This window comes from Coffea arabica, chromosome 9e (assembly GCF_036785885.1).
Source record: "Coffea arabica cultivar ET-39 chromosome 9e, Coffea Arabica ET-39 HiFi, whole genome shotgun sequence".
Classification (NCBI taxonomy): Eukaryota; Viridiplantae; Streptophyta; class Magnoliopsida; order Gentianales; family Rubiaceae; genus Coffea; species Coffea arabica.
In genome coordinates this window covers 30,078,871-30,102,198 of record NC_092327.1, presented here as the reverse complement: position 1 = coordinate 30,102,198, position 23,328 = coordinate 30,078,871, and the positions used below count along the sequence as shown (strand labels likewise).

Here is a 23,328-nt window from a genome sequence, read left to right as displayed (position 1 = left end):
GTCATTTTCGTGCTGTTGGACGCTTGTTGAAGGATATTAAAAGTATGCATAAAGGTTGGATAGATTTTTCAAAAACAAGTGAAAAGTACGCCGCAGGATTTAAAATGTTTCTAAACTTTGCATTTTCTAGATCAAGTTGTGACGGAATGATTTTGTATCCTTGCAAAAATTAAGGCATAGGTGTTTGTGTGACTAAAATGGAAGCATATGACCATTTGAAAGTGGTAGAATTTATCAAGAATTATAATAATTGGATAGTGTAGACACCAAATTTTTGTCAAATTTTGTGTTTTCTCGAACATTTTCTATTTGATGAGCAATTTATTTTCTTGCATTTCTAAGTATATTTTTGTCTCATTTTTGTAGATTTATCTTAAAAAAAAAAAAAAAAAGAACACACACACAAACTAAACCCATTTGACAAAAAATCCCTTGGTTCCCTCCTTATTCTCGGGGGACAGACAAAAGGAGCGGCGCTTTTGGGGGCTCAAAAAGACAGAAAAATGACTCCCTCAATTCACTCTCTCGAGACACACACACGAGGGAAATCAGACAAGCAAAGAAAGAAAAAACTAACACTCTCGACTCTTCTCTGGGCTCTCCCTCTCACAACAGAAAACATACACAAAAAACACTCCACTCTTTCTCAACTCCAGACCAAGAAAAAAAAAAACACAACTCTCGGCTCTCTCCCTCTCAGTTCCTTTTTCTTTTTTTTTTTTTTTTTGCTCTCCCAACACACTCACACACAACTTAAAACAACAAAAAGAAGCAGCGATCGATTAGGCTATTTGGAGCTTGGCAATCTCATCAAAAACTTTGGCCAAGGGACCAAGGTCTTCATTGAGGTATTTCTTGTCTTTTTTTCCAGCTTTTCTTTTTTATTATTTAACTAGATTAAATGTATGTGTGATTGCTTGTGTGTTGTTTTATTTTGCTGGTTTTGTTGTTATTGTATCGGTGAAATTTTGGGAAGGCCATAAACCAGATTTAGGAAAAGGAAATGATGTCTGTGAATGCATATTAATTGTTTGAAAAAATGCCAAAAAGATTTTTAGGGACTGTTTTGCCTTAATGTAGTCTTTTGTTATTGTTTTCTGGTTAGTTAAAATCATAGTTGTATTGTAGAGGTTATAAGGAGTATTGTAATATATTTTTTATGATTTTTGGTGAAAGATTTGGGTGTTTTAAAAAATAAAAACTGGACTGTATTTTGGCATTTTTGCCACTTTTAGATCATCTTTTGTAAAAACTAACTCCGAAAATGGAGTCTACGCGAAAAATCGAGTGAGGAGGTGTATTTTGAGGATTTTTGGTGACCGGAGAGGTCACCGGCGGTGGCGGTCGGCGGCGGCGACACCGGCAGCCGCCATGGCCTCCAGCTGAAGCTCTTTCAGCTGGCCGAAGAAGAAGAGAAAAAGAGACGGAACGAACGGGGAAGAAAGAAAAGAAAGAAGAAGAAGAAAAACAAAAGGGGTTTGGGCTAGTGTTTTATTTTTAGATGGGCTTGTGGTTTTTTTTTTCTGTTAGGTTTTGGGGATGGGCTTTGGTTTATTTTTCTTTTGGGTTTCTGTTGGGCTCGGAGGTTGGAGCCCATGAATTTTTGTTGGGTTTGAGTGATGAAATGACGGGCTGGCCTGCTCGTTTCTCTGGGTTTTCCGCTGGGCTTAGGTAGTTTTCGGCCCAAAGAAATAAATAATGGCCCAATGGCTTGTTTTTCTTAAGAAGATCTGATTACGATTTGCACTTTAGCCCCTGATCTTTGGAGTAGTTTCACTGCGGCCCAGAACATTTTAAATTCCTTTCAACTCGGTCCTTAAATTAATTTCACTTTGGTCCCTGAATTTTATCTTTCATTTAATTTTGACCCCTGAACTTTGAAAAATATAATTTGTGTCCCCAAAAGTTTTCAATTTTTACAATTCAGTCCTTGGCAAATTTCGGCTCTCTTTATTATGATTGTTTCTTTTCTTCAATAACTAATTATGTTACTTTTGAACATATTCAACTTGTAACTTTTAGATGTTTTAAATTTCTTTATGTTTGACATATTAGCGTGAGTTTAGTACTTTTATTATTATTGTTTTTTTTCAATTAAATTAGTGCCATGATTCTTTTGTTCATTGTGAGTATAAATAGGACAATTTGACTCCATTTAGTCACCACTTCAAACGGGAGGTACCCCTATTTTTATTATTTCAATGTCAATTACGTGCTCTTATGTGCTCTTATGTGTTCCTATGTGTTTATATTTTTATATGCTTTATTTATTTGATTTAAATATTCATTCAAATTTTCTTATATATATTTTAGTTAATTTTTTTTACAATGATTCAAGAGGCATTTAAATATCTCAAAAATGTAATAGATAGGATAATTAGATTTGTTTTATTATATTTTTCCCTTCTAGATTGTAGTTAGGCGCTCCCCGATGTAATAGATAGGTTGCGTGTTTATGTGGCTTATGTGTTATGTGTTTTATCCGCTTTTCTTAGGATTTTGGCATCTAGATATTATGTCTACGTGTTATGTGCTACGTGCTCTTATGTGTTTATTTGTTTTAATTTATATTTTATTTGTTTCACTATGAATTGTTAATGCATGACGTCACCACACTAGTCCAACGCTAGTTATGGTTTCCCCCTCCGCTTACTTGCTAGTCCAACGCTAGTAAGGACTTTTAGAAATGGGCTAGTCCAACGCTAGACCCTTTAGGTCATCTTGCGCTAGATTCATCTTTGTATGTTATTCACCACATTTTCATGCATATTTTCATTTTTAGGATCTTTTCTCATTTGTATGATATTCCCTATTATATTATCCCTTACCCGCTATAGGTGCTAATCATGCCATTTAGAATTGCATCTCATTTAAGCTAGTTCATTTGCTTGTTCATGTTAGGATAATTATTTTTCAAACATGGAAAATGGGTGATTATAACTTTTTAGTTTAAATACCCTATTAATCCATGTATAAGAAAATTATGTCACGAGTTTCTATCTCCCTTACCCTTTATGTTGCATTCCCTTTTTCTTTGATCACTTATATATATGTATATAATTTAATTTCTTTTCTTTTAATTTCATCATTCGCATACTCGTGACACTTTCAAGAAATCAATTTGGCCTTCGCAATTAATGTGATTGATTCAATTAAACCCTTGAATGGATATTTTGACCCTTTCGATATTTTATAAATTTAGATTTGCATCCATGTAGGAAACATCCAAATATGATAAAATTAAGGGTTAGATTAGGAAAATTTTGACTAAACCTCGCAACTAGCTTAGACTAGGTTGAAAGGGTGTCTTAGGTTTGAGTCAATTAAACCTTTGCCTTCCCTTTCTTCAACCGTGACTCCCGAACCTATTTTCTCTTGTTTTCAAAGACCTGGAGTTGTCAAAAAGAGTTTTGATTTATTTTATTTTTGTCAAAAAATATTTTTTGGGTGACTTGGTACACCAAAACTCCATACCAAGTGGCGACTCCTATTTTTTCTTAAAAACCCTTTTAAACTAAATTTTGGACCCAAATTGTCGCATTATTTTTTAAGTCCCATTCTAGGTCCTTTTTCATTTATTATTAATAAATCACATCTTTTTATAAACTCTTTCTTTTTTTTATCGCGAAAAATGGGGCGCGACAACTTGGCGACTCCACTGGGGACGTAAGAGAGTCCAAGCACTTGGTTTAGTCGTCTTTTCTCTTTTTAACCCTTATATTTATCATATTTGGATGTTTTAGGTTGCATTTTTTTCTTTTAGGATATTTTGCATTTCACCCTCGTATTCGTTTATCGTTCCTCGTATATGTGATGAATGATTTATTTACTTTTGTTTATTTACTTATATGTATCGCGCTTTGCATTTGGGGGTGGGGAATATTACCCTAGAGTCTCGCATTGGTTCTCGATCCCTCCCCTCCAAACCGAGCACTGGCATACGTGCATACGTTTTATTTTTATTTTTTTTATCCTTATTTATTTTTCTTTTAGTGGCTTGTCACGCCACTCTTCCCTGTTAGGATTAGGCGACCCACTTGGACGTGTAATCGCGACACGACGTGTGCGTAGCATAATCCGAGGGGTCACTCAATCTTCCATTTTAAGCTTTGGGTTGATAGCCTTTAGCTTTTAGTCGAAGATTGAGGATTTTTGATAGATTCACTTGGACATGTGGCCGTGGCACGACGTGCGCGTAACAATGTCTGGGGAATCGCTCGAGCCACCGACAAAGAACCTTGGGGTTGATGACCTTTGGTTTCCAAGTCTGAAGGCTCGGGGACCTAAAACCTATCGAGTCTAGATGCATTAGTAAGCCAATACCTCATGCATCCATGATAGTTTACCTAAGGTAGAGTCTGTCTTACCCTATTAGGAACACTATTCACGAGGGGAGAGATCCAACCTCTCTTTTTCTTTTATTGTTTTATCTCTGTGTATTGCTTTGCTACAAATGTGTTATGTGTATATTGTTTGATTGAACTAACTTTTCTTGGTTTTTGTCTCAATTGCATTCATAAGCCCTAAAAAAAAAATAATAATAAGAGTCCTGGCATGGTACTCTCTAAGAGTCACCCTATTATGACACGTTTAAATTTCAATGTATTGCATTTGTAGCATAATAACATATCATTTTAGGTTTACCCCAACAATTAAAAAGGGGATCCTTTTAGGTTACATTTCATATTTACCTGCTTTGATAAAATGGCATCATGCATAAACCCTAGAGAGGGAACGCCACGTAGGGGATCCCATTTTAGGAATATACTAGCCTTGTTTTCCCTGGGTAACTAACCCTCTATGGGATATTCATGTTTAAATTCTTGTAAAACTGGAAAAGTGAGACCTGTAGGTAAGGTATTTAATCGAGATTACATGCTTTAGATGGACAGACCTCAACAAATTAGTCAGCTGTTAACAGTTCCAATGGAGGTTCGAAGATGGCCAGGGCTTCTTTCATTTAGTGAGATCAATCAGGTTGCCTCCTACCTTGGACCAATTGGGGATTTCAAAGACATTGAATCAGATGGGTATTTGGTAGAAGCTTTAATTCAATTGTGGGATCCCGATGGTTCAACATTTCGGATAGGAAACAAGGAGTTGACTCCGACCATTGAAGAGGTAGCCGGTCTTCTGAATTTGCCAGTAAAGGGTACATCAGTGATATTTCCGATTGCTTCTGGCAAGATTGAATTCTGTCATTTTACTGGATTAAAAGAGTCTGTAGTGCGAGGATCAGATCAGAGCATAGATGTAAAATTTTTGTTTGACAGATTCGCAATGAAAGACGGGTTTGATAAGTATTCGAAGGATTTTTCATTTACATCTAAGGTAACATGGGAATGTAAGAGGCCGCTGGTGTATGGACTTGTGATGTCGGGAATTTATTTGTTTCCTAGAAAAGATAAGAAAATTGGTTTCAAAATCACTAAACTCCTGTCTGACTTGGTTTTTGGAATTAAGGATCGACAAGCCTCTATAGTACCAACTGTGTTAGCTGACATTTTTGTTGCGTGTACCAACTGCTAAAGGGGGTCAAAGTTCTTTTATGGATCAAATCGAATTTTGCATATATGGGCCATGAAACATTTTCGAAGACAGTTGCCTGCTCTTGATGGTCTACCATTGATTGGGTATAATTGGATCTCTACCTATCATAAGAGAGTTGACCAAAGTAATTTGCCAAGAAGTGCATCGGAATGGTTGGACTTTTTGAGGGTATTGTCAGATCAAAAGATTAGATGGGTACTAGACTGGACCGACTGTTTTAACCCTGTTCTGCGCGCCAAGTCATCAAATTTGATACCGTTATTGGGAACTCAAGGCATCATGGCATACACTCCGAAAAGGTTTCTCAGACAGTTAGGACGCATTCAAGGAGTACCACTCACACCTGACTTGACCGATTTCACCATCAGTTTTGGCAAGGGGATCTGTCCAGACAAAATTCTGATGAAAGTATTAATTGTCGAAGCTTGGGAAACGCTGTCCGATGATGAGGATATCGCTTATGTTCCGCAACTTAAACAGATGGCTTTGGTTACCCCTCAATACGATGAGTGGCTCAGAGAATCTGGTGCTGAGCGACCATTGATGGAACAGTCCGAGGAAGTCAAGAAATTAATGGCAATCATTGAGGCGAAGGACAGAGAAAATGCACAATTAAGGCAATCTATGGAAATGAATAAGGGTCTAGCAGAGAAGAATAAAAGACTGTGTGAGGAAATGCACGAAAGACACCAAGAGTTGAAGAGAAAGTGTGGCAAGTTGTATGATCAAACTGAACGCATGCAGAATCCCTATTCCTGAGAGCCAAAAGATGTTGTGATAGATAGATTGAAAAAGTTTAATGATCTTGTACGAAATCAACTTCGAGAAATGATGTAGATGATGTATGATATTTTGAAATCCATCAATGAAATGATCCTTATCTGTTGCAAAGTTATTTTTCGAAACACAGGTTTGATAAACAGGTCTCACTTCGAAGGTGTTGCATCATGTTAGGCCTACCCTTGGCAGAAAAGGGCTCCCCCATAGGACATGCATCCGAATTATTTAGATATCTACTAACTCATGTTTCTTTTCTTTTCTTTCTTTTTTCTTTTTCTTGAATAAATCACAGCAATTTGACAGAAAATTCACTCCTAAATCAGTTTCTTTTCCCCACTATCAGGTATTTTTCACAATTGCTACCCAAAAAATCCCCATCATCACCAGATCTCGAAGTAGAGCCTTGAAACAACCTGTGAACATGAGTTCAGTACCAGAAACTTCAGAAAGATCTGCTATGGTTACGTCACCGGACTTCACAACATTGGGAGCTCAGTTAAGTGAGGTACTTGGCAAGTTCAATGAGTTAAGTGTTGAAATGGCCGCACAGAGGTGTGTAATTGATCAGTTGGTCGCGAGCAACAGTGGTGGTGGTGTCCCCAACGACCAAGAACCTATCGATAATCACCCACCTACACAAGACTATCAACCACCCCACACATCCAATGCCCAAACACCTTTCTTTCCTCCTTTCGCTAACCCTGTTGAAAATACCTTTGCCCGATTAAATTCAGACTTTTCCTATATGCATCCGAATTATGTGTTGGTGAACCCAACCAGTAGCCAAATCCCTCAAACTCATCCACAAACCAATCTGAACGTTCCCCCAACCCTCAGGGACCCCACCACCAGACTGTAGAGCCTTTTGTACTGGATACGGCATCTCAAGGGAAGGCGGCAATGGAAGAACAACCTACACCTGTTGATAAAGATTTGTTAAGAAGGTTGGACCGATTCGATGACTTTATGAAAAAGAATCAAGGGTTAAGCAGGCATGGTGGTTGGGACTACGATGAATTGTGTCTTTTCCCAGATATTCAGCTACCGGTGGGATTCAAAACCCCTAAATTCAGCAAGTATGATGGAACTAGAAATCCTAAGACGCACCTCAAGATGTTTGCCAACAAGTTAGGTAAACCTGTGGATGATGAGAATTTGCCTATGCATCTATTTCCGGAAAGTTTGGAGGGAGGTGCTCTAGATTGGTATTCAAATTTGAAGTCTGGAGAAGTCAAAACCTGGTTGGATCTGTCAACAGCTTTTGTGAAGCAGTATGAATTTAACTGTGAGTTAGCACCAACACGAACCACACTGGAGGGTACGAAAAGAAAGCCGTCGGAAGATCACAAGACCTACGCAAAACGGTGGAGAAAGTTAGCTGCCAAAGTGGAGCCTCCTATGACTGAGGAGGAGATTGTTCGCACTTTCATCAAGGCCCACGATCCACCTTATTTTGAAGAGATCTTCCGCATGACTGGAAGTTCATTTGCTGCTATCATTAACAAGTTGGAGGAGTATGATGAATTTGTCAAAGCAGGAAAGATTGTTAATGTGTCTGCATTAAAGTTGCAATTGGATGCTCTACAAAATCAAAACAACAATGGGAAAAGGCCCCAATTCAAGAAGAAAGAAGGTGATACTGCTTTTATATGGGATCAAGGCCCGTCTTTCAGACCCCGAAACCATCCCACCTATTCTTTCCCTTACCCGTATTACACCAATCCTCAACCAGTCTACCACACTACTACCCAATTCCATCATTCCCGACCAAATCATTTGAATACCTCGCCCTTACCTCCAACTCAACAACCTGTCTTTCAAAATCACTCTCGTCCCATTTACCATTCCAGACCAACCCTACAAAACAATAACCCTTCTCAAAATCATTTGCAAACCAGTGGAATTCAAACTCAGAAGCAATTTCGAACCTTCACCAATTTGGGCCGACCTATTGATCAGTTGTATGAGCAATTAAGAGCAGCTGGGAAAATTGGCACTGTTCCTCCCAAAATCTATCCCAGAGGTCCTCCTGCCGGTTATGATCCGCATGCAATATGTGCTTATCATTCTGGAAGTTCAGGTCATAACACTGGCAATTGTTGGGTTTTAAAACATAAGATTCAGGACATGATTGACTTTGGAGACATCTTTCTCAGAAGAAAGGGAGAGCAGGGACCGAATGTTAGTAAGAATTCTTTACCGGAGCATGGGAACACTGTGGGAGTTATTGCTGCTGATAAAGATTATGTCGATCCCACTCAGTACATTTTAGATGAAACTGAAGTGTTTGGCGTGATGGAGGCTGACCATGCGAGAATGAGAAAACTATCGTCTGTTGAAGAATCCATGACTAAGGATAATGTCGAGAAAAAGTTGAAATCTTTTGTGTTTGAAAAAATGGAGCCATTTATAGTAGAAGGAGGGCCTTCCGAGATCAACAATTCTAAAGCTCCTTTTATCCTGGATCTACCATCTTTTGAATGGAATATATCAGAGCCGGTCATTCTAGAATTTCCAGAACAAATGCCTGTTAATAATTTGCAAGAGGTACCATGGAACTACGAGGAACCCTGTCTGTTAATTGGGAGTAAAGATTGCTTGAAGGAAGATATATCTACTACTACTAAGTCTGGAAAAATTGTGGGAAACTCCGATATTGATGTTCAATCCAGGGCCAAGATTAAATCTCCGACACCCAAGCCTCGTGTGTCTGAAAATGAAGCTGTAGATTTTCTGAAGATGCTGAAGAGAAGTGAATACAAAATAGTGGAGCAGTTGGATAGGATGCCTGCTCAGATTTCTTTTCTGAATCTTCTCTTGACTTCCGAGTTGCACAGAGAAGCATTGCTCAAAATTCTGAACGAAGCCCAAGTCCCTAAAGATATTCCAGTGGATAAATTTTCTAACATTGTGGGGAATGTACGTGCTGCTAATCATATTGCCTTCTCTGATGATGATCTGACTGCAGAAGGGATCGGGCATAACAGAGCTTTGTATATATCAGTCCGTTGCAATGGAAAGCTGTTGCCGAGGGTTTTAGTGGATAATGGATCTGCGTTGAATATCTGTCCATGGAACACTCTCACTAAGCTTGGATTTCTTGATATTAAACTTCGTCCATCTGCAACTGTGGTTCAAGGATTTGATGGTTCAAGGAGGGAATCTATGGGTGAAGCAGATCTGGTATTGGAGATAGGCCCCGCTCAATTCCAAGTTACTTGCCAAGTGATGGACTTTTCCAGCGTTTACAATATTTTGCTTGGAAGACCTTGGATACATACTTCCAATTCAGTGCCATCTTCTTTGCATCAAATGTTGAGGTTTATTGTGAATGATCAGCTCATTACTGTGTTTGCTGAGGATGACTGCACCATGATCGTTGATGCAAAATTCAATGATGAAAACAGAAAAAGGACTCCAATTTCGTCTCATCATGTTGCTGACATCGTCTCTGTGGGATGGGCATCCGGGGATAAGTCGTTGACTCAATCAGATTTGCCAGAGGCCAGTATTATGATGGCGAGAGAGATGATGGCGAGAGAGATGATCCGAGGTGGATATGAAATAGGAAGAGGTCTTGGGCGAGAATTGCAAGGAATTTTGGAGCCGATAGAGATCCCTACGCAAAAGGATACATTTGGACTGGGATTTCATCCGACTGCTAAGGACAGAAGGGAAATACAAGCTCGAAAACAAGCTGAAAAGAAGGGCAAGCAAATTGCTTTAAATATCCCACCGCTATATCACACTTTTCCTCGTCCATCAGAGGTGATTATGCCAGAAATGAAGAATCCCGTGGAAGAGATTGAACTGGACCTGTCTCAATTATTTGTCGGGGCCACTTGTGAGGAGGAGCCATCGGAGAATGCAGAATTTTTGCCAATTACCGAAGGAGCTATTCAAAATTGGACTGCTGATTATCTTTCCTCTCGAAGGGAATTTCGGTAAATTTAAGGGGATTGTCTTTTGTCTAGATCACATCCAGATAGGACAGTAGTCTGGATCTTTTGTTAAAACAAATTGCTTTCATCTTTTAAACCTTTATTCTTGTTTCAGTTAATATAACTTGCTTTGTTCAAGAAAATTGCTGAAATGAAAATAAAGGTTTGGGTTAAATATGTCTTTAAATAGCAATCATGTCTGTATATTTATCTTTTTGTGAAGTCTCGATGCATTTTGAATTTAATGAAATGAAAGATTTCTCCAGTATTTGCTATTTGTTTATTACTTATGTTCTATTCTATTTTCAGATGGCCACAAATAAAATCCTTTGACCCTTTGGATGTCACCATTTTGGAATTCGATGGTTGCAATCTCGATATCTCTCATGAACTTGAAATCATGCAATCTGAAATTCAAAGCGAGAGCGATACTGAGGAAGAATTTGAGTCTATTTCAAGGAATTTAAAACAGTATGAAGAGAAACCCAAACCCAACTTAGAAGAAACAGAAATCATCAATATTGGCACTAAGACGGAGGTTAAAGAAGTTAAAGTCAGCATTCATTTGAATAGGAAACAAAAGGAGGAAATGATTGAATTTTTAATGTTTTTTCAAGATGTGTTCGCATGGTCATACGATGATATGCCAGGGATCTCTACAGACATAGTGGTTCACAGGTTGCCAACCGATCCAAATTTTTTACCTGTAAAGCAGAAGCCACGTAAATTCAAACCAGAAATGAGTCTCAAAATAAAGGAACAAATTGTGAAACAGCTCAATGCTAAGATAATCATGGTGTCTCATTATCCCATCTGGCTTTCGAATCCTGTGCCAGTGCCTAAGAAATCTGGGGAGGTGCGAGTATGTGTTGATTACAGAGATCTGAATAAGGCTAGTCCGAAAGACGATTTTCCTTTGCCAAACATTCATATTCTTTTGGACAATACTGCCGGACACGAAATTGAATCTTTTGGTGATTGTTTTGCTGGGTATCATCAAATTTTAATGGCAGAAGAAGACAGAGAGAAAACCTCTTTTATCACTCCATGGGGAACATTTTGTTATAGAGTGATGCCTTTCGGGTTGAAGAACGCTGGAGCCACTTATCAGAGGACCATGACTACCTTGTTTCATGACATGATTCACAAAGAGATGGAGGTCTATGTGGATGATATCATAATTAAATTCAAGAAGGTTGAGAACCATTTGGTTGATTTAAAGAAGCTGTTTGAAAGATTGAGGAAGTATAATTTGAAGTTGAACCCTACGAAATGTGCTTTTGGAGCTCCGGCTGGTAAGTTATTGGGTCTTATTGTCAGCAAAAAGGGCATAGAGATAGATCCTGCGAAAATAAAGGCAATTCGAGATATGCCCATTCCGAAAAGTCATAAAGATGTGAAAAGTTTTCTTGGAAAGATCAATTTCATTGGCCGATTCATTGCACAGTTAACCTCTACCTGTGAGCCTTTGTTCAAATTGTTGAAAAAGAATGCGCCAATGGATTGGAATGAAAATTGTCAGTAGGCTTTTGATAAGATCAAGAATTATTTGTTAAATCTTCCTGTCTTAGTGCCACCTCAACCAGGGAGACCCTGATTATGTATTTGTCTGTTCTTGATGAGGCTGTCGGATGCGTTCTGGGACAGCATGATGAGTCTGGAAGAAAGGAGCAAGCCATCTACTATCTGAGCAAGAAATTTACAGCATATGAGGCCAACTATTCTTTCCTCGAGAGAAGTTGTTGTGCTTTAGCATGGGCAGCTCAGAAGTTGAGACATTATTTGCTCGGTTATACCACTTACTTGATTTCTCGTTCCGATCCTCTGAAATACCTGTTGGAAAAGTCGATGCCCACGGGACGTATGGCTAAGTGGCAAATGATCCTTTCCGAATTCGATATTGTCTTCACAACACAAAAGGCAGTCAAGGGTCAAGTTATAGCAGATCATCTGGCAGAAAATCCAAGAGATGATGATTACCAGTCATTGCATACCTACTTTCCTGATGAAGAAATCCTGTTCGTTGGAGTAGTTGAGGACATGAGTGAGCAGTATCCTGGATGGAGGTTATTTTTCCACGGTGCGTCAAATTCTTTCGGAGCTGGAATTGGAGCAGTTTTAGTGTCGCCTGAAGGGAAACACTATCCTGCTACTGCCAAATTACGGTTTCCTTGTACCAACAATATGGCCGAGTATGAAGCTTGTATTTTTGGATTGAAAATGGCATTGGACATGGAGATCAAGGACCTGATAGCATTCAGTGATTCCGATTTACTTGTGCACCAGACGCTTAAGCAGTGGGTAATTCGGGATTCAAAAATTATGCTGTATCATTGCAACTTACTTGGTTTGGCCAGCAAATTCAGGAATTTGGAACTCAGACATATTCCCCGCACTCGTAATGCCTTTGCTGATGCTTTAGCTACTCTGTCTTCGATGATCCAACATCCAGATGAGTTGGTGATTGAACCTATACAGATTCAGCTTCAGAATAGGCCAGCGCATTGTCTGGTTACGGAAAGGGTCACTGATGGTCGCTCCTGGTACAATGATATTAAGGAATTCATAAAAACGGGATCCTACCCTCCTGATACTGACTCTGTTGCAAAAAGTTTCTTACGCAGAATGTCTTCAAGGTTCTTCTTGAATGGAGAAGTGCTATACAAGAAAACATCTGATTTAGGCCTTCTGAGATGCATCAATGAAGAGGAAGCTGATTATATGATGAAGGAAGTGCATAGCGGGGTTTGTGGGCCACACATGAATGGGCATCTACTGGCTAAGAAGATCATGAGAACAGGATATTTTTGGCTTACCATGGAGCATGACTGTGTAGATTTTGTTAGAAAGTGTGTTAAGTGTCAAATGCATGGTGATGTTATACGTGCTCCTCCTACAGAATTGCATAGTATGACTGCTCCATGGCCATGTTCGATCTGGGGAATGGATGTGATCGGAACTATTGATCCTCCTGCTTCAAATGGGCATCGATTCATTTTAGTGGCAATTGAATATTTCACCAAGTGGGTTGAGGCCGCGTCCTATAAGCATGTGACTAAGAAAGTGGTGTCGGATTTCTTGAGAAATAATATCATCTGTCGTTTTGGGGTGCCAGAGACGTTGATCACTGATAATGCCAAAAACCTCAACAATGATATGGTGGATGGATTATGTGAACAGTTCAAGATCAGACATCGAAATTTCGCCATTTACAGGCCTCAAATGAATGGAGCCGTCGAAGCCGCAAATAAGAACTTGAAGAAAATCATTCGTAAGATGACTGAAGCACACCGGGATTGGCATGAGAAACTGCCTTACGCATTGATGGCCTACAGAACTACTATCAGAACGTCTACTGGTGCAACTCCTTACTCTCTTATGTGTGGAATGGAGGCAGTACTACCGGCAGAAGTTGAAATTCCTTCCTTACGCATTCTGATGGAAGCTCAGATAGAAGAAACTGAATGGGTCAGAGAACGTCAGGAGCAGTTGTCTCTGATTGATGAAAAGAGGTTGAATGCCGTGTGTCATGGACAATGTTATCAGCAACGAATGGCTCGGGCTTACAACAAAAAAGTCAAGCCCCGCTTATTTGAAGTTGGAGATAAGGTTTTGAAACGGATTCTTCCAATGCAAGATGAGGCTAAAGGCAAGTTTGCTCCCAATTGGCAAGGACCATTCATTGTTAAGAAAGTGCTATCCGGAGGAGCGCTTATTCTTATGGAAATGGATGGTCAAGTTTTTCCCCAACCAATCAATGCAGACATGTGCAAAAAGTTTTTCATTTGATTATAAAAAATTTTTCTTTTAAAATACTGCAAGAGACGGATTTAAGGTATACTTTCTCTAATTTTTTCATTTCGATATTCTATCCCTAATTTATTTTCCCTTTTGACTTTTCATAACCATTTTCCTTTTACGCTTAGCAGTTCCTTAAGATCACTAACCCCATACTGGGGCAATTTTGTTTCCTAAAAAAAAAAAAAGAAAAAAAAGGGGGAGAGAAAAAAAAAAGAAAATAAAGCTTCAGTCAGAATTAAATTGGGGCAAATTTTATCTCTTTCTCACCCTAGATCGGGGTAAGTTGTGAAAGAATGCTATCTCAAATGATTGCAAACCCATCATATGATCCACTTTCAAGTTTCAATCTTTCCTTCACTATCTCATCCAATCCTAGTTACAAAAAGTTCAAAGTTGCCTACTTTCATCTTGTGCAGTATTTTGAGGAAAATTTTTCTTAATCAATTGGCAAATGATGTAAATACAATTTTTCTGAAATATGTCAGAGAAAATTGTCTCACTGATGCTACTCAATATCAGAATATGATTGGATTAATCTAGTTGGGGTTAAAATTGTCTTGTCTATGTCTCTAGGTGAAAATCCGAAGGGGCACCTTCTAAAAAAAATAAAAATAAAATAAACAACAAAAAAACAAAAAACAAAAACAAAAAAACAAAAAAACAAAAAACAAAAAAACAAAAACAAAAAAAAACAAAAAAATAAAAAAAAGAAAATGGGTGGGGGTAACCTTAGTGAAAACCCGAAAGGGCGCTGGGGTAGGGTTTTGAAATACAAGAGAATTAGTAACAAAGAAGAAGATGTTGAGGTCTGAGAGCTGGTGACTATGTTGATTCGGGTCTCTTTCATACTGTTGTTCTTTTGCCAACAATGAATTCCAAAATGGATGACTACGAAAGGGTCAGATGGAGCATTTTTCCTCATCCAAGGCCATCCTCTAAACACGAATCCAAATTTTGATCCTTGGGCCTATATTCAAAAAATTCAACAATTTTGTTTTACTATTCTATTTGCTATTTCATTTATTCATTGTGTATCATTGTTTATTTCATATTAGCATTATTGCATGATGAATACTATTTTTCTTAATTGTTTATATTTTTCATTTTTTTGGGTCTCATTCAAAAGACAATCCCCTATAATTTATCTCTAAGAGTCATGAAATTTAAGGTCCTATGATACTAAAGTACGAACAATTGACATTTGACAGTTGCAAAGATTCTGAGGGGTTGTCGGCTGAACCTAAGGGAGCGATTGGTCGATATTGAAACTCATGTTTACATGGTTCTCAAGGCAAAGGGATCACGTGGTGGTGGCAGTCTTTTCATCATAGCTGCTTCTTTTTCTTTTTTCATTTTTACAGGAAAGATTATGTGACATAATACTGGCTTAGTCAAGCATGATTCACGCTGGGGCAAATAGCAAAAGGAGTGAACTCCAATTTTGGTAATGCATTCTAAATCGGTTTTGTGAAAGAAAAAAAGTGAAAAAAGAAAAGGAGCCTTTTAAAATCGAGAGGATAGTGACATATATATGTGTCTCTCGAATCTCTTGAAGGGAGAGTTGTCATTGGTATTCTTCTAGTTTTAAAATTCGTCACTTTGGACTTTTTCAAAAAAACAAATAAAAAAAAAATCAAATCAAAATCATCAAATTTAATTTTCTGTTGGAGCGTAATCGCGTCCCTCCGCGCATAAATTTAAATTCCTGTTGGTGACTCTCAGCGTCCACCGCGCACCCTTCTATCTCCCCTTCTTGACAATTTAATTTTCTGTTGGAGCGTAATCGCGTCCCTCCGCGCATAAATTTAAATTCCTGTTGGTGAGTTTCAGCGTCCACCGCGCACCCTTCTATCTCCCCTTCTTGACAATTTAATTTTCTGTTGGAGCGTAATCACGTCCCTCCGTGCATCTTTTCCTAAAAGAAAAATTTAATTTTCTGTTGGTGAGTCTCAGCGTCCACCGCGCACCCTTCTACCTCCCATTCTTGACAATTTAAATTCCTGTTGGTGAGTCTCAGCGTCCACCGCGCACCCTTCTATCTCCCCTTCTTGACAATTTAATTTTCTGCTGGAGCGTAATCGCGTTCCTCCGCGCATCTTTTCCTAAATGACAAATTTAATTTTCTGTTAGTGAGTCTCAGCGTCCACCGCGCACCCTTCTACCTCCCATTCTTGACAATTTAAATTCCTGTTGGTGAGTCTCAACGTCCACCGCGCACCCTTCTACCTTTCATTCTTGACATTTTAAATTTCTGTTAGTGAGTCTCAGCGTCCACCGCGCACGCTCCTATCTCCCCATCTTGACTATTAAATTTTCTGTTTGAGCGTAATCGCGTCCCTCCGCGCATAAATTTAAATTTCTGTTGGTGAGTCTCAGCGTCCACCGCGCACCCTTCTACCTCCCATTCTTGACAATTTAAATTCCTGTTGGTGAGTCTCAGCGTCCACCGCGCACCCTTCTATCTCCCCTTCTTGACAATTTAATTTCCTATTGGAGCGTAATCGCGTCCCTCCGCGCATCTTTTTCTAAAGGACAAATTTAATTTTCTGTTGAAGCGTAACCGCATCCCTCCGCGCATCTTTCTCTAGTTATGACAATTTATTTTTCTTGACTGTTTTGACTAATAATTGTGCTTTCTCATTCATTTTGTGTTTCATGTTTAGAAGTTCAGAGAGCTCAGACTTTTTCGACTTTGCAAAGACCACAGTTGGTCAATGCACTTGTTTCGTTGTGGTTCACTTGCATTCGAACTACGTTTGACCTGATTCCCATGGTGGGATACGTAGGCAACTCTAAATGAGTTCGGTCACATTTTCTGCAATGTTATTACATCTTTTGTTCACTAATTTCAGCCAAGTGTTGCTTTTCTTTATTTTAGCTCAGGTGCGGTTAGAAGAGACATGTGAGCAATTTGGTGTCTACGTCTTTGTCTTGAGTTTCTTTGAAACTCTAGACAAAGAGGGGCAAGCTGTAGACACCAAATTTTTGTCAAATTTTGTGTTTTCTCGAACATTTTCTATTTGATGAGCAATTTATTTTCTTGCATTTCTAAGTATATTTTTGTCTCATTTTAGTAGATTTATCTTAAAAAAAAAAAAAAGAACACACACACAAACTAAACCCATTTGACAAAAAATCCCTTGGTTCCCTCCTTATTCTCGGGGGACAGACAAAAGGAGCGGCGCTTTTGGGGGCTCAAAAAGACAGAAAAATGACTCCCTCAATTCACTCTCTCGAGACACACACACGAGGGAAATCAGACAAGCAAAGAAAGAAAAAACTAACACTCTCGACTCTTCTCTGGGCTCTCCCTCTCACAACAGAAAACATACACAAAAAACACTCCACTCTTTCTCAACTCCAGACCAAGAAAAAAAAAAAACACAACTCTCGGCTCTCTCCCTCTCAGTTCCTTTTTCTTTTTTTTTTTTTTTTTTTTTTTTGCTCTCCCAACACACTCACACACAACTTAAAACAACAAAAAGAAGCAGCGATCGGTTAGGCTATTTGGAGCTTGGCAATCTCATCAAAAACTTTGGCCAAGGGACCAAGGTCTTCATTGAGGTATTTCTTGTCTTTTTTTCCAGCTTTTCTTTTTTATTATTTAACTAGATTAAATGTATGTGTGATTGCTTGTGTGTTGTTTTATTTTGCTGGTTTTGTTGTTATTGTATCGGTGAAATTTTGGGAAGGCCATAAACCAGATTTAGGAAAAGGAAATGATGTCTGTGAATGCATATTAATTGTTTGAAAAAATGCCAAAAAGATTTTTAGGGACTGTTTTGCCTTAATGTAGTCTTTTGTTATTGTTTTCTAGTTAGTTAAAATCATAGTTGTATTGTAGAGGTTATAAGGAGTATTGTAATATATTTTTTATGATTTTTGGTGAAAGATTTGGGTGTTTTAAAAAATAAAAACTGGACTGTATTTTGACATTTTTGCCACTTTTAGATCATCTTTTGTAAAAACTAACTCCGAAAATGGAGTCTACGCGAAAAATCGAGTGGGGAGGTATATTTTGAGGATTTTTGGTGACCGGAGAGGTCACCGGCGGTGGCGGTCGGCGGCGGCGGCACCGGCAGCCGCCATGGCCGCCAGCTGAAGCTCCTTCAGCTGGCCGAAGAAGAAGAGAAAAAGAGACGGAACGAACGGGGATGAAAGAAAAGAAAGAAGAAGAAGAAAAACAAAAGGGGTTTGGGCTAGTGTTTTATTTTTAGGTGGGCTTGTGGTTTTTTTTTTCTGTTAGGTTTTGGGGATGGGCTTTGGTTTATTTTTCTTTTGGGTTTCGGTTGGGCTCGAAGGTTGGAGCCCATGAATTTTTGTTGGGTTTGAGTGATGAAATGACGGGCTGGCCTGCTCGTTTCTCTGGGTTTCCCGCTGGGCTTAGGTAGTTTTCGGCCCAAAGAAATAAATAATGGCCCAGTGGCCTGTTTTTCGTAAGAAGATCTGATTACGATTTGCACTTTAGCCCCTGATCTTTGGAGAAGTTTCACTGCTGCCCAGAAAATTTTAAATTCCTTTCAACTCGGTCCTTAAATTAATTGCACTTTGGTCCCTGAATTTTATCTTTCATTTAATTTTGACCCCTGAACTTTGAAAAATATAATTTTTGTCCCCAAAAGTTTTCAATTTTTGCAATTCAATCCTTGGCAAATTTCGGCTCTATTTATTATGATTGTTTCTTTTCTTCAATAACTAATTATGTTACTTTTGAACATATTCAACTTGTAACTTTTAGATGTTTTAAATTTCTTTATGTTTGACATATTAGCGTGAGTTTAGTACTTTTATTATTATTATTATTTTTTTTCAATTAAATTGGTGCCATGATTCTTTTGTTCATTGTGAGTATAAATAGGACAATTTGACTTCATTTAGTCACCACTTCAAACGGGAGGTACCCCTATTTTTATTATTTCAATGTCAATTACGTGCTCTTATGTGCTCTTATGTGTTCCTATGTGTTCATATTTTTATATGCTTTATTTATTTGATTTAAATATTCATTCAAATTTTCTTATATATATTTTAGTTAATTTTTTTTACAATGATTCAAGAGGCATTTAAATACCTAAAAAATGTAATAGATAGGATAATTAGATTTGTTTTATTATATTTTTCTCTTCTAGATTGTAGTTAGGCGCTCCCCGATGTAATAGATAGGTTGTGTGTTTATGTGGCTTATGTGTTATGTGTTTTATCCGCTTTTCTTAGGATTTTGGCATCTAGATATTATGTCTACGTGTTATGTGCTACGTGCTCTTATGTGTTTATTTGTTTTAATTTATATTTTATTTGTTTCACTATGAATTGTTAATGCATGACGTCACCACACTAGTCCAACGCTAGTTGTGGTTTCCCCCTCCGCTTACTTGCTAGTCCAACGTAGGCCTGTCAACGGGTCGGGTCTAGACCCGGATCCGGACCGGATCCGTGAAATTATTGCGGGTATGGGTAGGGATTTAATTTCGTTTCCCGGATCCGGATCCGGATCCATTTTGTCAAACAAAAAAACGGGTCGGATACGGAATATAGTATTCCGACCCGTATTAGACCCGGATCCGGATATAATGAATTAATAATTTAAAAAATATATATTTATCAAGATAATTTGATTAGGGTGATATATTTGAATAAAGTCAATCTGATTTCTTTTCTTATTTGGTTTTTTCTTTGCATTAGTTAGAAATTAGTTTACAAATATATTTTTTTATCATTTTTATTAGAAATTACAAATTTTGCTAAATTTGTTAGGGTAGACTCGACCCGGATCCGGGACCCGCCGGATCCGGATCCGGAACATAGAATAAAGGACCCGTCGGGTAAACGGGTCGGATCCGGATCCGGTATAGTAATTCAGGTCCGGGTCCGGAATAATGAATTCCGGCCCGGACCCGACCCGTTGACAGCCCTAGTCCAACGCTAGTAAGGACTTTTAGAAATGAGCTAGTCCAACGCTAGACCCTTTAGGTCATCTTGCGCTAGATTCATCTTTGTATGCTATTCACCACATTTTCATGCATATTTTCATTTTTAGGATCTTTTCTCATTTGTATGATATTCCCTAATATATTATCCCTTACCCGCTATAGGTGCTAATCATGCCATTTAGAATTGCATCTCATTTAAGCTAGTTCATTTGCTTGTTCATGTTAGGATAATTATTTTTCAAACATGGAAAATGGGTGATTATAACTTTTTAGTTTAAATACCCTATTAATCCATGTATAAGAAAATTATGTCACGAGTTTCTATCTCCCTTACCCTTTATGTTGCATTCCCTTTTTCTTTGATCACTTATATATATGTATATAATTTAATTTCTTTTCTTTTAATTTCATCATTCGCATACTCGTGACACTTTCAAGAAATCAATTTGGCCTTCGCAATTAATGTGATTGATTCAATTAAACCCTTGAATGGATATTTTGACCCTTTCGATATTTTATAAATTTAGATTTGCATCCATGTAGGAAACATCCAAATATGATAAAATTAAGGGTTAGATTAGGAAAATTTTGACTAAACCTCGCAACTAGCTTAGACTAGGTTGAAAGGGTGCCTTAGGTTTGAGTCAATTAAACCTTTGCCTTCCCTTTCTTCAACCGTGACTCCCGAACCTATTTTCTCTTGTTTTCAAAGACCTGGAGTTGTCAAAAAGGGTTTTGATTTATTTTATTTTTGTCAAAAAATATTTTTTGGGTGACTTGGTACACCAAAACTCCATACCAAGTGGCCACTCCTATTTTTTCTTAAAAACCCTTTTAGACTAAATTTTGGACCCAAATTGTCGCATTCTTTTTTAAGTCCCATTCTAGGTCCTTTTTCATTTATTATTAATAAATCACATCTTTTTATAAACTCTTTCTTTTTTTTATCGCGAAAAATGGGGCGCGACAGATAGCAAATGGAGAACTTTCAAACTATAATAAAGTCACATCTAATTTTGAAAATACATCAATTGGGGTTTCAAATGGGACTAATGACATGCAAGACTTGATCCATGATATATTTGGGATACCACATGGAACAAATGAATTAAATAGAGAAGGGGACATTCTTGTTTTAGAGGCTGAAAAATTTTACAAATTGATTGATGATTCTCAATAGGATTTGTACAATGGTTGCAAAAATTTCTCAAAGTTGTCTTTTATTATTCATTTGCTTCTCCTAAAATGCCTTGAGACTTTTAATATGCTTCTTGATTTGTTGAGAGAAGCATTTCTGGTGGCTGTGACTAATTTGCCTTTTTCTTACTATGAAGTTGAGAAATTGATGAATACATTGGAGTTGGGTTGTGAAAAGATCGATGTCTGTCCTAATGACTGTTCTCTTTATTGGGATAGTGTTGAAAAAAGAATTGCATGCGAAACATGCAATGAGTTTAGGTGGGTTGTCTCAGAAAATGATCCGACTAGTAAAAAAAATTTCTTAAAAAGTGTTGTGGCATTTTTCCTTAAAAGTTAGGCTACAAAGACTGTTTATGTATTCTAAAATTGCATCTCATATGAGATGACATGAATATGGGAAGGGATAAAGAAAAACGTACAAAAGATGGTTGTATGAGACATCCAGCTGACTTCCAACCTGACAAATTTTTGACCATCTACATCCAAAATTTGCTAAGGATTGTCAAAATATTATATTGGGGTTGGTGTCTGACAGGTTTAATCCATTCAATAGCATGAGTTCTATACACTGTACTTGGCCCGTGATTTTAATATCATATAATTAACCTCCATGGATGTGTATGAAGCAACTGTACTTCATGTTGTCTTTGTTAATATCGGGACCATCCTCTCTTGGGAATAATATCGATGTTTATCTACAGCCTCTAGTTAAAGAACTGATCAAATTGTAGAATTTTGACATTCAAACTTATGATGCATCCCAAAAATAAAATTTTCACTTGCATGCACCTCTGTTGTGAACCATTAGTGATATTTTGGGATATATAATGTTATCTGAGTGGAGCACTAAAGATGAATATGCTTGTCCTGTTTGTCACAAATTCACACATGTATGACGGTTGACTCATAGTTTCAAATATTGCTACATAGGCCACCGTAGATTCTTAGCTAATAAGTATAAATTTAGGAAGCAAGCCCAATTCTTTGATGGTACTAAAAATTATGAAAAGAGACTACCTTTGCAAACTGGAGATATGATTGTGAGTGAATTGGGAAACTTGCAAATTAAATTTGGCAAACTTGTAAAAGGTAATTCGAAACTACCTTTTAAGTGGAAGATGAGGAGTATTTTCTTTGACTTGCCACACTGAAAAGATAATGATTTAAGACATAATTCTAACTTTATACACATTGATAAGAATGTTTATGAAAATATTTGGAGGACATTGCTGGACATTGAGGATAAAGCAAAGGACCATTATAATTTATGATGTGATTTGAAAGAAATGGGAATAAGACAAAAGCTGCATCCCATTGAGATGAACCTGAAAATGTGTACTTACCTCCATCTTTCTTTGTAATGGATAAAAAATAAAAAACTGTATTTTACAATGTGCTAAAAAAGGTAAAGGTTCCAGATGATTATGCAGCTAACATCTCAAGATGCATTCTAGTAAAATCATCTAAAATTTCAGGGTTTAAAAGTCATGATAATCATATTCTAATGTAGCAATTGTTACCTATAGTTTTGAGAAAGACTTTGCCAAAATCTGTGCGCTATCCTTAAGTTCGATTGAGTAGATACTTCAGGCAACTTTGTTCTAAAGTGATTTGTCCTCAAGATGTGGTCCGCCTGAAAAAAGAAATTGCAATTATACTGTATGAATTTGAGAAATGCTTTCCACCAACATTCTTCGATGTCATTGTGCATTTAACTATTCATTTGGTAACTGAAATGAAATTAGGTGACCCGGTGCATTATCGCTGGATGTATCCTATTGAGAGGTGCTGCTCGTAATTCTCATTACGCCTTACTTTTTTTATTTTTTTTCTTTCTTTGATTATTGAAACTAATCAGTTAACTTGAAATTATGATACTTTAGATACTTAGGAACATTTATTTTTAGTGTAAACAGAAGGATTCGAATCCGAAATCTCTTGCTTACGCTCCCTTCCCCCATACCACCCAACCCATTCCTCCTCCCAGGAACATTAAAATCTTATGTTAGAAATAAAAGTAGGCTTGAAGGTTCTGTTGCTCAAGGCTACTTGGCAAAAGAATGCATAAACTTTTGCTCATTGTATCTTGTGGACTGTGTTGAGACAAAATTCAATCGTCCAAGCAG

The 23,328-nt window shown here is 37.7% G+C and overlaps 1 protein-coding gene and 1 long non-coding RNA gene across 2 annotated transcripts; both read left to right on the top strand.

Moving 5' to 3' along the window:
* The first annotated feature begins 491 nt into the window (after window positions 1-491).
* LOC140014500 (uncharacterized) lies at window positions 492-6,445 on the top strand. Its single transcript, XR_011821266.1, has 2 exons — window positions 492-848; window positions 4,885-6,445. It is a non-coding gene; the product is annotated as an uncharacterized lncRNA (long non-coding RNA).
* Window positions 6,446-7,230: 785 nt separating this feature from the next.
* On the top strand, window positions 7,231-11,796 carry LOC113709898 (uncharacterized). Its single transcript, XM_072065744.1, has 3 exons — window positions 7,231-10,274; window positions 10,581-11,133; window positions 11,467-11,796. The coding sequence occupies exons 1-3, from the start codon at window positions 7,231-7,233 to the stop codon at window positions 11,794-11,796; spliced, it is 3,927 nt and encodes a 1,308-aa protein (XP_071921845.1).
* The last annotated feature ends 11,532 nt before the right edge of the window (window positions 11,797-23,328 follow it).

Excerpts from the sequence above, each read along its gene's own strand:
- LOC113709898 (XM_072065744.1), top strand. The coding sequence starts at position 7,231 with ATGGAAGAACAACCTACACCTGTTGATAAAGATTTGTTAAGAAGGTTG. Across the intron at positions 10,275-10,580 it reads TCCTCTCGAAGGGAATTTCG|ATGGCCACAAATAAAATCCT; the intron begins GTAAATTTAAGG and ends TTCTATTTTCAG. Across the intron at positions 11,134-11,466 it reads AGAAATCTGGGGAGGTGCGA|GTTGAGAACCATTTGGTTGA; the intron begins GTATGTGTTGAT and ends AAATTCAAGAAG.